Source organism: Pygoscelis adeliae, unplaced genomic scaffold, assembly GCF_000699105.1.
Source record: "Pygoscelis adeliae isolate BGI_AS28 unplaced genomic scaffold, ASM69910v1 Scaffold594, whole genome shotgun sequence".
NCBI lineage: Eukaryota > Metazoa > Chordata > Aves > Sphenisciformes > Spheniscidae > Pygoscelis > Pygoscelis adeliae.
In genome coordinates, this window is record NW_008824718.1 from 244533 (window position 1) to 260967 (window position 16435).

The 16435-nt window shown below is 37.3% G+C and overlaps 1 protein-coding gene across 1 annotated transcript in view; it reads right to left on the minus strand.

Annotated features, from left to right (window-relative positions):
• The window catches only part of LOC103916248 (tolloid-like protein 1), a 140953-nt gene that overhangs the window by 51244 nt on the left and 73274 nt on the right, over positions 1-16435 (minus strand). The window contains exons 6-8 of the mRNA XM_009323208.1: positions 9004-9182; positions 7080-7185; positions 4046-4170 (exon numbers count right to left, since the gene is read on the minus strand). Coding sequence (XP_009321483.1) covers positions 4046-4170; positions 7080-7185; positions 9004-9182 — 410 coding nt within the window. The remainder of the gene's footprint in view (positions 1-4045; positions 4171-7079; positions 7186-9003; positions 9183-16435) is intronic.

Genomic DNA, 16435 nt, shown 5'->3' on the forward strand with positions numbered 1-16435 from the left:
CACTTTAGCTCTCCTCACACACACACTCCAACTGAAAAAAACAATCTCCTTTCTGTTTTACAGCTTGAGAAGGTTAACTTTCTGATAAGCTTTTCTGTAGTAAGGAAAGGAAAACTATTTTTGCTTCTCCTTGTAAAGATTAGCAATGGGTGCAGGCAGCGGGTAGATTATATGCTTACACAAAGCAATTTCTACCAGTGAGCTCTGTAGCAGTGTTTAATTACACAGCCAGTGTATAACACCTCTCTGGGCTGGCTTACGCACATGGTCAAGTTCCATTAAGGATTATAGTGAAATCTGCAAATGACGAAGCCCAGATCCTCCAAGACACTTAGGGAACCAACTCTTATTCCTTTGTCCATAGCACTAGCAAATACCTACTGTCATATACAGCTAATTTAAGCTTACGCTTCTCCAAAGAGAATTAAGATCTTTAATACTTTTTACTTAGACTCAAGACTGTATATCTATACGTACATGGCATATATAGCTGCCACAGAGCCCTAAAAATATCTGGTGCTGATAATGTACTTGTTAAACCAAAAGCTTAAATCAGTTTACTACAACTCAGTGTCTTACTGTTGACTTGATTCCCCTTTATAGTTATAGAGAAACGGTCTTAATCTAAAAACTTTAATCTTCCTTATGTAGTGAATAAAGGCTGACTTTTGAAGGTGAACACTCTTTTCTAATCTAATTGAGATGGGAGCAAGTTAAGCCTGAGGAACAGCATGAACAGCACAAAAAGCCAGGCTAGGTATCCTTCATCTGCTCTCTTCCACACATACTATCACAGACCCTGGCAATTTGGAAATTTGTTGAACTTCTTCCATCCACCTTCTCTTCCTCTGAACAGCCTTCTCCTGCCAGTGTGAGCCTCCTTTCCCACCCATTATTCAGTCCCACTCTACCCACTTACTTCTTGTCCTCTTTCTGCCTAACAGTATCCTTCCTTCTCCATTATTTCCCTTTCTTATTCTTTTGCTTCTATAACACTACATACACATTTTAAATCAACTACAATTTCTATATAGAACTATAAAGGTAGACCTGTATTGAAATTTTAGTAGCTACACCAGAAGAAAACATATTCTATTACTGTATTAGACAGTCTGTAAACTATTGTAATACATCCAGCCTTGAAGTTCAAGATCTGTCCTCAAATGCCAAGACACTCAAAGTTCAAAATAAGATTGCAGTGGAAGGACCCTCAGTTTATTTGCTTGCTTTCTCCTTATTATTCTATCATGTAACAATGTAACTCAGTATTAAAATGTTACAGATCCCTACCAGCGACTATGTTTTCCTTTGACAAAAATCCTAAGAAAAATTAAAAACAAGTCAAAATCGCTGTTGCTAAGGCTGTTGAGTCCTGGCACTTACTCAGCAGATGAAAGACAGGTTATCAAATCTCATGCCTTGGCTTCACCAAGCTCAGAACTGTTTCTCGGTCACTAAGTCCTTTCGTGAATAATGACTCTGAATATCCTGACTAGCTAAAACAACCCGGAAGGCTCAGCTGCTTCACTGCTGTGAGGGTCAGTTGTATTATCCAGCAGCCCTGAGCTCAACTTCATGTTCAGGGGCCCCAGAAAATGCAGCAGGCTTCTTGGACCAGAGACTGCTTGCAGGAATATCTAGAACTCCAAATATAACATGCACAGTACCAAAAAATCCTTTATCGAAGAAGTGTGCATCTCTGGAAAACACCGGTTTATTTAAGTTAGTGTTTTCTGTATTTTCATTGTACTATATTTTAAGGCAGCACAAATGAACACATGAAACAATGCAGATGTTATTAATGTTTGAAATATTCACTGCTGTTTTATCATAAGCAGACATCATGATTAACATCTTTTGTCTGAAATAGGAAATACAGCACACCTCCAAAAACAACACAGTGTCAGGGATTTTATTGCTATATACTATGATGATCACGTGATTCTTTTCACAAAACCAAAAGCTTAACGTCTGAATTTTCAGTCTCACTATTTGCTGGAAAATTTATTAAATCACAAGTACCGTGCGACTTTCAGAAAGTTGCTTTCTTTATTGGATGTTTAAGTTTGTCTTGTGTTATTCAGTTATGCAGCTTCTATTAAAAATACTGACTGAAAAAAATAGCATGTTAAATAGTACGCTATTTAAAATTTGTAGCAAAACCTTCTGCCTTTTTCTCTCTCTCAAAACCCACTTTCTTTTACGGACTGGCTCATCTAAGTAAGGCTAGAAAACCAATGTCCTTTATCCCAAAGTCTGCCGAAGTGAAGCATCAGAAAAGGAGCATGATCCTGCAACCACCATTCATTTTTATTATCCCTTTGAGTGTGTTCATCAATGCTGCAAAAAATAACTTACTTTTACAGTGCACACTGCTGCTGAACAACCGTGGTTTTAATATACTGTGAAACTAATTTTCAACAAGACTTTCAAGACATTGAAAGAAATTATAAGTCATCATTACACATTTTCATGAATTATATGAAAAGGACATTTTCTCTGAACAACTATTTGAACATTAGCTCAAAAAGCACATTGCGTCTTTTCCAGTTGACTGAAAGTGCATCCTAGAGTATTATATACACACTAAACAACGTAGGCTGTAATTTTTTTTTCTTTCTTAAGTCAATGTGATCATAAGATACTAGCCACTTTCACAGATTTTTTGATTCTATAGACTATTTTTGTCTCCAAAATTTGTCTTTTATCAAAATAGATATGTATTCTCTGTGTTTATGAAATTGTTGCTCTCTGTATACTCTTATTAGAAATAATGTTGCCAAGAAGAATGGCACTATTCAAGTACTTTCTGTACCAAAAGGAAAGAGCAAGAATTATTCCAAAAGGAACAGTTGTTAAAGAAAATACGTTCAAGTGATTTCTCCTCTGGTAGGCCCAGAAACACTGTGCATGTTTCCCAGGGTATATGAGATTATGATTCAGAGTACTTACAGCACAAAGGAAAAGCATATTTCAGCTGCACAGTGTACATCAAATGCACGTCAGATGCCCCAAGTCTTCAGCAGATCTCACTGCTGCTGATACAAATCTGAAACAGCTCCACCACTTCAGTCCTGATCCCTCTTTTTAGTCCTTCTGTATTGATCAAGTGGTAAAAAGTAGCCATATATCTGACTTAAAACAGTTACTGAGACTTCATTATTTCCCATGAGGAGCAGGAGGGCTGTGAAAACTATGTGGCACAGAGCTGGCATGTCTAGCCTCCCACAAGGACCTTGCTGGCAAATTCTGACTGAGAGATGGGACTTCTGAACTGCTTCAGTTTACACCAAAGGTTAAAACTGGTCTCAGGTATAACTAGAGCAAGGAAAGTAAAACCTTTTGCTTTGAGATTTCCACCACTCTGCCAGCACTTAGAGAAGAACTAGCACAAGAGAGCAACCACAGAGTTGACTCTGGGTTACTCCAGACTTGCTACTCATGTCTCTGAGACAGACAGCAACTCTACCCCAACACTATTTTGAGATAAAACATTAATATGCATTGAAATTATAGGATGCTAGAATTAGGCAGAAGATATTCAAATACTAAATGTAACTGTTACAACTGTATAAAGTTTGTAATAAGGTCTAACCAGTTCACCCATAAAAGAATTTACAATTTAGTTGTCCTGGCTTGTTATTTGTTAAGTTTTCAAAAAATGTAATGTGTTCAGAGCTGACTGCAATAATTTAATTTGCTCCTTCTGCACTCTACTTGAATTCAAACAATAATGGACTCCCGTCAATACGCAAACCAGAAGTGATATTAAACATCATCTTTTTTTTCTAGTCAAAGGAAGACAAAGACTGAAATGTCATGAAACTACTTGTTGTTTCATACAGCTTATCTATCCTTAAGTGCTTTGCATTCCAGAGACCTTACCTATAAGATTTTTTTATGATTCAATTCTTGAACTGCCTACGTCAGGTGCCAACATGGAAACAGACTACTGAGCAGCTGACTCAAAAACTTTATCATTCTTCTTGAACAACAAGTCAAACAGTTGCTAGTATGTGTTTTTTCTTTGTTTGTGGTGCAATACCTGGACATCTATACAGCTTTCTTGCCTGTGCAATATCTCCTTTACTTAGACGAGTACGCTGGCCAATGGCAGGTCGTATACCATTATCATCACGGGAAGGGAGAATGGTATCCAGAAACATGCCCCTAAAAAAAATAAAAATAAAAATAGACCCCAAAAAACCCTATCAGGTTTCTGTCATAAAACTGTGAGTTTTATGAATGTATAATGCTATTTTGTAAATCTAGAATTTACATTTGGCATAAATAAGAGGGTAAAATGCAGAACTTTAAAATACAGAAAACATGTCATGAAAATTCCTCAGGTTGGCAAACTTTATGCAAAGTTATCAAAAAAGGATCTTCTTTCAGTACATCAGTTAACATATCAGTTTTTATATTCCTGTCAGACAACAGGAGGAAAATCTCTTACTACTATTAAGACTACACAGGAGAAAGGCACTGCTGTTAATCTCTTGCTATATTGAAAAAAATTAATTATAAAATTATATAAAAATACATAAATTAGGCCCTATCACAAAATTCTTAATCACAAATTTACTATTTCTAACAAAGTTTTTACGGGAAGTCTTAAAGTCTAACTTACACATGTAAGAGCAGGTAAAGTCAGGCACGCTTGCCAATCATTCTTGTCAGGTGTTATAACAGATTTAACCCTACTCTAGCCGCTGCTGCTTTTGAAACATAAATGCTTACTTGCCAGCCTCTGCTTGCTTTACAAGAAAATATATCAACTTATATATCAAAATATATATGTGATTTCAATAACATTCACCCTAAATGACTAGGCATAATAGAGAAGCACACTTGTTCTAAAAGTGCAGTTTTATTCAAAATTTCCCAAATTTTAAATATGATCCAAAATATAGTCTCAAATAAATTTTAAAAGAGTAGGGTACAAAACTAAGTTCTATTATCATGATACAAAATTTGAAAATCCCTGAAATCCCATAAAATGGAAGTTAACAGATGAATATGTTTCTGTACTCTCCTGTTCTTTAATTTTTTTATACTCTCTTGTATACTTGAAGGGCTTTTATTGAAAAGTAAAACTGATATTTTCAGGCATAATGTAGGTCCAAAAATGAATGAACAGTAAGGATCTTTGTAGTTAGGAATATTGTTTATAAATACAGATTGGTTTTTAAATTATAATAAATGAACCAGTTTGAGTATTGCAGGTACATACTGCTCTCTTTACCCAGTCAGATTTCTTGTGGCATCACTAGAAATTTTGCAAAAAAAGAATCATCTCAGGATGTTCCCCTAATCTAAACAGTGAAATAAACTATTTATGGCATTATTCAGTTTCTAGAAATAAGGCACATTATTATTTCAAAAAAGTGTTTGTATCTATAAATTATAATTTTATTTTCCACTTATTTTTAGTACAACCTGAAACTGATGTCATTCATATTTTGAAAAATGTGAGAACAATCCTCTCTTAAATGTTTTACCACTTCAATAAGTGAACAAACTGTAACAGTTTTAATACACCATGAACATCATTACTGTGTGTGACTAGAACTTTGTGATTTCTACTACTTATCCAGGTGAGTAAAGTCTAACAACAAACAGCTGGCAATATTCCACACTGGGCACAACTCATGCTTTCAAGATAAATCAGTGCAAATCAATACATGACCTCAAGGGTATGCTGGGTTTTTTTTAAACAGTATGAAGTAACAACCTCTTGTACCTTGGGGCAGGGCATGCCTACTCATGGCACTATCAGTTTTTGCCAGCTTGGAAAGTGGTGAGATCAGCGCCCACATGTCAAATTATCTTGATGTTGTCATTGCCCTAGGACTCGGGGGGGGTTCCAGCTTGTTAAATTACTCTATTTTATATAGGTTCTTATAATCTCTTCCTTAAGGTAATGTATCTGGATTAAGTGATGCAACTAATATCTACCTCATGTTGCTCATTCCCATGCTCTTCCAAGGGTGAATTATGTGTATGCAGAATACATTATTTGGTAGGGTTGGGAGGGGTGGGGTGGGGTGTTTTGTTGGTTTCTTGTTGGGGTTTTTTTTGCTTTTTTGTTTTTGGTTTTTTTTTTAATAATATCATTTATATTGGAAAGAACAAGCTTAAGAAACATGCAAAGGCTGGTGAGGTTTCTGGTGGTCTTCAATTTATTTCAGTCTCAGACTGTCTAGAGTTTTTGCCACATCACTTTTCAAACAAGCATTTTTTTGTTTTGTTTTGTTTTTTTTAAATTTACATTACTCTGAGATTTTTAGAGAGTAATTAGCTAGACTCTGACTTGGTATGAAACATAATAGGAGACCAGGTGAAAGACTCCTGCTTCGCTTGTTCTCCAGAGTAGGGCTAGCCTAGGGGAACAGCTCGTTGTACAGCTCCCCACAACCATGCAGAGTTTCAGAGCAAGCCCCACATGAGTTACTATGGAGTTGGGAATGGATCAGCCTGCAACAGGCCAGAGCAAAACCAGCAGAAGTCTTTATTATATGGTTTTGATGACAGTAACAATCTTTACAAACAATAGAGAAGAGGCTGAAGCCTCTGTTATGAATGGTTGACCGCAGTCCTTAGCAAAGGCTGTGGCTTGCATGGTAGATGTCCTAGTACCATAATGTGTTCTACTCGCATAATCCATAGTTACTCAGACGTTATTCATCAAAGGATATTTCTCTTCAAGAGAACAGATTATGTTACACATAAAATTCCTAACCATTTCACTGATTTGGTTTTTCTAAATTCAAATTTTTGTGGAGACAAAAAGAAAATGAGTATTATGAAATTATTCTTCCAGATTATCTTGTCTTAAAATCTAAAGAACTGAAGGAAGATCAAAAGGCTGCTTTGAAACTGAACAGAAAAAAAAGCGTTTAAAAATATAATTACATTATTCTAGCTTAAAATAAATGAACTGTATTTTGACTGCTGTAAGAATACTGTATCGCAAGGGAAATTTTAAGTGATTTCAGAATACTTGACAAAGAACAGTTCTTAGCATTCACAGAGAGGAATAGAATTAAAAGTCAAAAGGTATAACCTGAGACTCCAACCTTGAGAAGGTGTTCCTGGCATAGTGCATAATGCTGTCAAAGTCGTATGGTTCCCCAAGGGAGTTCACCTCTCCAGGCTCCATCTTCAAGAAGTTGTATTCTTGACCTATGAATGATTGATAATTAGAGTTTCTTTAATATCTATTTCTGTGAAGATAAAAAACAAACAGGAAAAGAAAAACAACAAAGATCCTCACCTAATCACTCACTGACTTACATAAATCTTAGCCATTTGGGAGTAACTGTGTGCTTTTATTAACCAAGAGAGCAGACATGTCTTCTGAAACACACATCAAATTCCTATATTTGGCCTTTAGAAAGACTGTTCTCATTCACCTAACCCACATAAAGGCCCCACACATTATGTTGTGCTTCACGTAGAATCCATAAAATTTGCTGGCTTAGTTCTTAATTCCAGAAAGAAATAATTTTGACAGCAAAGATCCCAGAACCACCCTCCCCATTGTAGACTCATTAGACTGGATACTAAAGAGAGTTTGCTTCAGCAAAGACTACTCTCTGAGCCCCCATGTAATACAAACACTCCAAAGACACATTTTCAAGAGCCAGCTGTTGCAACTTAACTAAAGCAGAAGAGGAACAAAAGAATTATACTTAGTTCATAATTCCAGACCAGAAGTCTTTTGTCCTAATCAGTGTATTAAGAGATGCAAAGCACCCCTTAACTCCATTTCATAACCCCATTGGTGTCTTGCAAAAAAACTGCAGTGGCATTAACATTATTAACGAACATAATTTGCATAATATAACAAAACCCAAATGTCTTGGTGGTCATGACTTCCTGATCCCATTTAGTGATCCTCAAGCTCATGCCACACCACAAGAAGTGGTTTCAGCCAGAAACTAGAGAGACAACTGAAAGGAGAGAGCAGCAGGCTGAGGATGGCACTCCAACTGATTTTCCCCATCGCAGAAAAAGCGTAGGGGAAGAGCACTTGTGGCATCTACACAAGTCAATGACACAGAGAGAACAGAAGGAAGGCTTGGATGCACGTGCCCTTTCAGGACTTCAGAGACTTGTGGGAGTGTATATCAGCTGCCAGTCAACTTCCACGTCCTAGTTGAGGTGGTAAAAATTTATTGCATCTCAAATCTATTTTGTTTTAAAACATTTTCTATAGGAACAGAAAAATACTCCAAGCTATCATTGGACGATTTCTGACTTCACCCCTTCTTGAGCAGAGAATTTCCGTAAGTCAAAATCACTGTTTCACAAAGACCATGCACATTTATGAACATCGCAAATGAAACATGCCTAGTTCCCTCCCATCCCTCCTCCTAGTTCCCCAACAGCTAGACTGACAAAGCGATGACAATCACAGTTTAAAGTTCTTAGGTTCCTCAGATGCTTTGTCTCAACAACACCAAGGCCACTGGCTAAAGCTGCAAGCTCTGTAGGGAACCAGTAATTTGGAAACTGTAGTAACAGTGTCCATCTTTGTCACAGATTCAGAGTCCTCAGCTTCCCTTCCAGGTCTAAACCTTTTGGGCAGCTAAAAAGCTATTGACATGTTTCTACTTATCATTCAGTAAAGACTAGGAAAGAAAAGCCCTTTCTCAAGCACAGAAACATGACTTTTAAAGGGCTTTAAGAGCAATGGCTTCCTTCAAAGTTTTTGAGCGTAATTACTATTTCTCTCCTTCTAGCCAATACTATTTAATGGCTTGCTACTTGGCCAGATCTTTAGAAAAGATTATATTTTAGTTGCAGTATTTCATTTGTGAATCAGCTTGAGATCAGTCTAGCTAAGAGGAATAGCAAGCATAAATGCTTATTTCTGCTATTCAGTTCATTTCTGCTATTCAGCATTCAGTCTTAAGAGAGTTGAGCAGATGAAAGAAACACCAAAAATAAACAGACTTCCTCCCCCCCCCAAAAAAAATACTTATCAGACTATCTCACCAGGCTGGATGTTTTCTCTAATGATGGTGACATGATCATCACGGTCTGGTCGTGTATGTTCGTGCCAAAAACCTATCACATGACCCAACTCATGGACAACAATACCAAATTTATCACAGTTCTTGCCAATAGATATAGCCTGAGGACCATTTCCCCTTCGACCCACATAAGAACAGCACCTGTAATTAAAACACACACACAGATGAAAGTTTTCATGCATATCTCTACAAACCATATAGGAAATTCAGTTAACATATGAGAAAATATTGTATTAACAAAATCAACAGAACAATGCACTATGCAGTTTCTGCAGTCTCACAAACTCTAGATCTAGTGCAAGAACAACTTATTATTCAGAATACCTAATAAAGGACACATGCATAATTTTTTTTTTTTATTCAAGTTCTTCTTAAAAGATGCTAGCTGTGATCAACAGAATTGTCACCTGTGGCCTTATATCTCAGAATAACACAGGAACTTCTTTTCACCCAAAGAATCAATAAAAATAAAGTTGACTAGAAGTACCATAGTCTCTATGCATATCACTGCTTTCTTGCCCGTGCACACTCAAGAGGCATGCAGAGGGAAACGGAAAGAATAAGTAAAGTCAAGGTTTCTTCTGTGTCATACTTTTGCTGTGTGTCTTGACAGCACTCACCAGACTCTTGGTCACTCAGTTCTGATAAGTTTGCTTTATTTTGATCTGAAAAGTCACCCTACTTTATTAGTTCCATCTTGTCCTGGTTTCGGCAGGGATAGAGTTAATTTCCTTCCCAGTAGCTGGTACAGTGCTGTGTTTTGGATTCAGGACAAGAACAATGTTGATAACACACCGATGTTTTAGTTGTTGCTGAACAGTGCTTACACTAGTCAAGGACTTCTCAGCTTCCCATGTTCTACCGACTGAGAAGGCTGCAGGTGCACAAGAAGCTGGGAGGGGACACAGCCAGGACAGCTGACCCAAACTGGCCAAAGGGATATTCCATACCATCTGACGTCATGCTCAGTACATAAACTGGGAGAAATCTGGCCGGGGGGCAGCTGCTCAGGGACTGGCTGGGCATCGGTCAGCAGGTGATGAGCAATTACATTGTGCATCACTTGCTTTGTATATTTTTTTTTTTCCAATTATTAAACTGTTTTTATCTCAACCCATGAGTTTTTCTCACTTGTGCTTTTCCAATTCTCTCCCCCATCCCACCAGGGAGGGGGGGGAGTGAGCGAGCGGCTGTGTGGTGCTCAGTTGCTGACTGAGGTTAAACCACGACACATCTATAAAGAGTGCAGAAATTATGCAAGTGAAATAGTAGTCCTTTTAAAGATTCACTTAGCCTGCAGTTGAAAATACAGAAGGACGATATCCTGAATGAGATACAGAATCCTGTGATGCCATTGTTAAATCTCTCCCCATTTTTTGTTTCTCTGGCTATGGGTGATATACAATGTCACTTGCAACAGCAGTATATTAGGAGGTTGAATGCTCTAGATATGTGCAAACCGTTTTTTTTTCTCCACTCCCATTTTCTTGTAATAGGAATCTTAGTCCCAGAACATCATATTTTCACAAGAAAAAAACTCAACACAAACAACCCCAAAACCACCTGCTTCGCAACTGTCCTCATGTTTCATTCCTGTTCCATTGCACTTCCATGATTCCAATGTAAATTTAAGGAACAGAGATGCCCTTTTCAGCATTCATACTGTCAGCATTTATCTGAGATGTCTGCTTTTTGGTTAGGAAAAAAAAAAGTCTGCTGACTATGCTAGCAAATGGAGAGAAAGAAGAGTAAAGCAAATCCTACCAAAATGGAAGACAATTTCAGGTTTCATAAGCTGATTCTGTATCACGTCTGAAGATCTTAAATATTTTAAGCCAGTATTATATTCCCTAATAAAATCCAATGGAATTGTACAGAGGAGATCACCTCCAACCTCTACCTCCTCCCCCCCTTTAAAAAAAAAAAAAAAACCACAACACAAACCCACATGTTTTCTGATGCAACATTTACAGGGCAGAATATATTTGGTCCTTGAGGAGGTCAATGCTAATATGGAGAATGATCCTATCCTTCCCATGCCTCTGTGGGCAATAAAGGAAGAGCAGCTATGGGAGCAATACCGATAGCAGATTAAATTCTACAGATAAGATTTGCTTGTTTCTCCTTTTCAGGTTTTGTGGTGGCAAAGAGATTTTTTCACTTTGGTTAGTTGGCTGGTCAGTCAGTCTTGGTTGGTCTTCTTCATTGATTTTTGTTAGTGTCTAACACAACTAGAATTTTAAAATATGAATTAGAGAAGTACAGAAAATATGAATATTAGAGAATATCAGAGAAATACAGCCATGGCGTTTTAGCTCACAATACCTGTTCTTAGTAAGCATATACTGGTTTTGCACTAATAGTTAAAATCAAGGATAGATATACCAAAAAATGATAGTAATATCTTAAAATTATAAAGGCCACACAAGTTACTTTATAGAGGAAAATATTACTACAACAGCCTAGGAGGGCTGTATCAAGAATTTTGAAGGTATCTTGAAAATACTGTTGGGAAAAAAATTATTGTTCACATTACAATCACTCCTTGCTATCTCAACTGCTTCTCAAGTATTCCTACCCTCAAAATAAGTTGACTCTTTTCTTCCTGCTTTAGATAGTCCCAAGGACAGGTGTGAATCACCTTTTTAGGTCAAAGCACTAATTAGGCTCAGTGTTTCAGCTAGAGTTGTGCAATGTCATGTTTAATTAACTTCTTAAGGTGTCTTCCCTTGATAGCTCTCTTCAAGGCAGGTAAATAAAACCAATGGCAATTTAGACTCCCTGCTATAATTCTGTGCCATTGTCAATGTTGCAGGTTTATGTGCTACTGTTCCACACTACAGTACAAGAAAATAAAGAACACCTGTGTATTGCTCTGTGTATTTCCCTCACTCTATATAAACTGTATTAACACAGAACTACTATTTACAATATTTATGATATAGAAATATTATTATAAACACTGATATAAATAATAGTCATGGAAAAAGTACCTTAAGATGTGGCCTAAAAATACAGCATAGGTGATAGAAAGGAGCACCAGATAGCAGAAATAAGATTAAAATAAAAATTTAGAGCAGTTATACCATTTTATCTCATCATTCCACAGTGGATTTCACCTTTGCACCTGACACGCTGACATGGTTTTTGCTTAACATGTTTTTCAGACTGCATGTTTGCAGAATAACTATTACGGCTACTAGTGAATATGTAAACATAATTAAAGCACTACAGATACTTTCAATATCATTTTTACCCAGGTTTTTATCTTTCACTAGTCACTCAACTATTTGAATATGTTTCTACTGTGCAATAAGGAAATTACCATAATCCATACACTCTTATTCACTTGTGCTCACCCTGGGGAAAAGTGTTTGGATCCTTAAGAAGATTTTGGGGTTTTTGTTGGTTTTGTTGTTTTTTGGTTTTGTTGTTTTTTTTTTTTTAAACCTCTTACAGAGTGTTACTTAGTGTCCCATCCAATTAGAGAGGGAATGCTGGAGTATACACTTTGTACTCTGAGCCAAAGGTAGTAGAATTTACAGTAACTCTTCATTCTCAGAAAAGTTCACTCATTTAAAAAGCCATTAAAGACCTTCTGTCCCCAGTTTAGAATTCCCAATTCACTGTCATAGGCAGTTGCATTGCGTACACCGAATAAATTTGTCAAACACAGTTCCTAGGTCCCAGATTTCAAGTCTTTTAGAAAACATTGTTCCTTACCTTTGAACACTTTGAAGTAAGGACTAAGATGTGGCATTTGCCTTGGCAGTGTACAGGAAGCCGTGGTAGAAAACATAAAAATCAACCAGATGAAGCAATCCACTTTCTGTGAAAGCATGTCACCATTTCCATATTAGGTGAACTTAATGAGTTAGGGCTTCCTACCTATGTTAAGGTCATATAGATCATAATGGTAATTATGCTATACTGACCTTAACTTGTGCAAAGTGATAAAATGCACTGACAATGTCTGATGGTTGTTTTAAAAATAGAAAAGCATAAAATGCACACAATCTGTGAAAATTCATATTACAGACTTCTAAATATGGATAAAATTCCACTGATTCATGCATAATTCAGGTTGGAAGGGACCTCTGGAGGTCTTCAGTTCAACTTGCTGCTCAAAGCAGGTCAGATATGAAGTCAGACCAGGGTTGCTTAGGTCTTTATCCAGTTGGATCTTGAAAACCTCCAAGGACGAAGACAGCCCAAGCCCCTCTGAAAAACCTGCTCCAATGCTTGGCTGTCCACACTGTGAAAAATGTATTCCTTATATCCAATCTGATTCTCTCTTTCTTCATCTTATGCCTGTTGCCTTGAGTTCTCCCTCCAAGCACCACCATGAAGAGCCTCCCCGTAGGAACTGGGGGCTGCTGCTGGGTCCCCCTGAAGCCACCTCTTCTCCAACTGAGCAAACCCTGGACCCTCAGCATCTCCTCATAGGGCAAGTGCTCCAGCTTCCGAGCATCTTGGCAGCCTTGTGCTTAAGTCCTTCCAGGTTATTAATATCTTTCTTGTACTGGGGGCCCACAACTGGATGTGAGGTCTATCTGTGATCTAATAAGTGGCGAGCAGAGAGGGATGACCGCTTCCCTTGAGCCACCAGCTGTGCTTCTGTTCACACAGCCCCAGACGCTGTTGGCTGCCTTTGCTGCCAGGGCCCATGGCCAGCTTCTGCACAGCTCACTGCCCAATGGCTTTCTCCACAGAGCTGTTCCCCAGTCTGGCAGTGCCCAGCCTGTCTTGCTCTTCTCCTTTGCAGGTGCAGGGCTTTGCATTTGCCCTTGAACTTCATAAGGTTCCTGTTGGTCTCTTTCTCCAGCCTGCCTGGGTCCCTCTGGGTCGCAGTTTTACCATTGAGCCTATCATCTGGTCCCCCCCCCAACTTGGTGTCATCTGCAAACTTGATGAGAGCATGTGCCATGACCTCTTCATGGGTCATTGATAAAGATGTTAAAAAGGACAGGTCCCAGGATAGGCCCCTGCAATACTGTACTTTCAGTCACAGTCTGAGTCCAAGCCATTAACCACAACCCTCCAAGCCCAACCACGCAACTAATTTTAACCTATCTAGTTTTCCATTCCTCTGTAATCCTACAAAATACATCTTGGAGACTCAACACTTGTAAACACATTTGTTTAAATCCTGGAATTTAATTTGTAATTCAAAACATTTATGATCTGAAATCAACACATAACAGCAGTGCAAGAGATTGATGAGAATAAAGTTAGGATAACCACGCATTATGAAAAGGCAGAACAAATCCTTTAGTTTAACAGAGTTTAAACGCTTCTGCTGAGTCTTCCACTGCATGGAAACTCTGTAGAGAAAAATTGCAAAGCAGAACTAAAGAATGTTAATCAATATTTATAGCTTAAAGCAAATCAGTAGGTTATTAAAAGACTGCAGGTTGTAGAATATTTAATACTATTTCAATAGTTTTAACATGCTTATGTTATTGACTTCATGTACATTACATGCTTCAACTAGCAAAGACATATTTGGTGGCTTAAAAATTTCCATAGATTTTCAATATAATTTTTGAATGGTGATACTTTGGAGACAAATGGAGAAAAAAGGAAAAGTGAAAAAATAATAAATAATTACTCCAAATAGTACCATCTATGATTTCTCCAGCTCTGCTTTTATTGACACTATTCACAATAAGGGCAAAAGAATAAAGCAACAATTTAACTACAGTCTATCTCTTCCTGTCCTTTTTACTTCATTTGGACCAAAAGAGTGTTTAACATTTTAAGGTTGTGCACTGTAACTTGGAAACAGTCAGGCAATAGCTGTGCAATAATAGCAGAACACCAAAATAGCTAATATAACACATTAAGTTAAGACAATTTGTTTTTATAAGAAAAGATGGTAAATACCTAATTAACCAATTTACCAAATACAATTAACAATACTAAAAAGTTGATTATTTTTCATAAACAGAGGTGCTTAAGATCACGTCTGAAAGCTTTTAGCAGTATTTCATGAATCAGATAGATTTTTAGGTGTTTGCAAAAATCATTTGACATTTTACTATTATAGTCATAAAAAACAAGAGAAGTTGAGTATTATCAAATGTGTGTAGTGACTTTGGGTACCTCATCTGATACATTTGAAAGATGTTTTCTTTTCAGAAGAAAAAAAATAACTGCAATCTTTTACATAGATTCCTCTAGGAATTAGACAACTTATTCCTCTAGGTTGTCTAACACTGAACACTTAAAACCCAACACACTGAGAATTATTTTTTTTAATGCTGGCCTGCTCCTGAAAACAGGCAGCCAAATGAGTATGGTAATTCCCTTACACTGGTTACTTGACACATTTCAAGTACCTCCCAGAAATTATAAACAAATTTACTGAATGCTTCTTTACACGCCAAAGAAAATTAGAATTAACACCAAGTCTTAAAATAGCAGCAGTGCACGCTCATAGAGGGTCATTAGGATTTGCTAGGTTGAGTGTCATGTCAAGCACACCAGATTCATCCAATTAAGCTGCAAGGTTCTGATCACTTCAACAACTGCACTGAGTCAAAGGGTAAGGAAAACTAAAATAAATAAATAAATCTGTGAAAGAAATTAATATCATGGGTTTGACCCCAGGTGTGTTTGGCACAAGGCCAAGACGGGTCTATGCTGTATGAGCACTTGTAATGCCCCTTAAATTGAGTCAACTGGCAGCCTTTAAAGCTCCTCATCTCTTTAATCTTTATTGCACCAGACAGCAGCTAGAGACAGTAACTATTTATGAATCCTTAATTCCATTTAATCAGTCTAGCTGATCGATGATGGCGAGCAAAGAGAAACAAATGACAGAGAGAAAGTTAAATGACTGGAACAATACTCTCATTCTTTTAAGTAATACAGCTACTGTCAAAAATGCTCTTAAATTAATATGAAGGAAGAGAGAATCAGTGCGGTTCAATGTTGCACTTTTTTAAAAAGCTGCACTCTTCAGAACATGATAATATGAAAATCCTCATAGACCGCAACATCAGCTTGCCATGGCATTGACTGCATGAAGTTGCGGATTAAAAACTGCAGAACTTCATAAGCATACTAGGACTGCATATCATCACAAAGCAAGAGAAACAAGTTCACAAAATTAATGAACAAAATCTCACTCAAGAAGCAGAGGTTTTTTTTCTTGGTAAAAAAAAAATACTTCTTTCAATTACAAATATAACTCATTCTGTACAAAGGAGATATTGGCTATGACCTGGCTTGATGAATTTGCTTATTGTCAGGGATCAAGATAGTTGTAGTTTCCAAATGTTCTGATTCACTGTCCGAAGAGGACCTGTTGCAATGGCAGAACTGGCTACTGCTTCTTCACCTGCTCAATGGAGATGACCATTCCAACATTACAAAGAACAGCCAGCTGA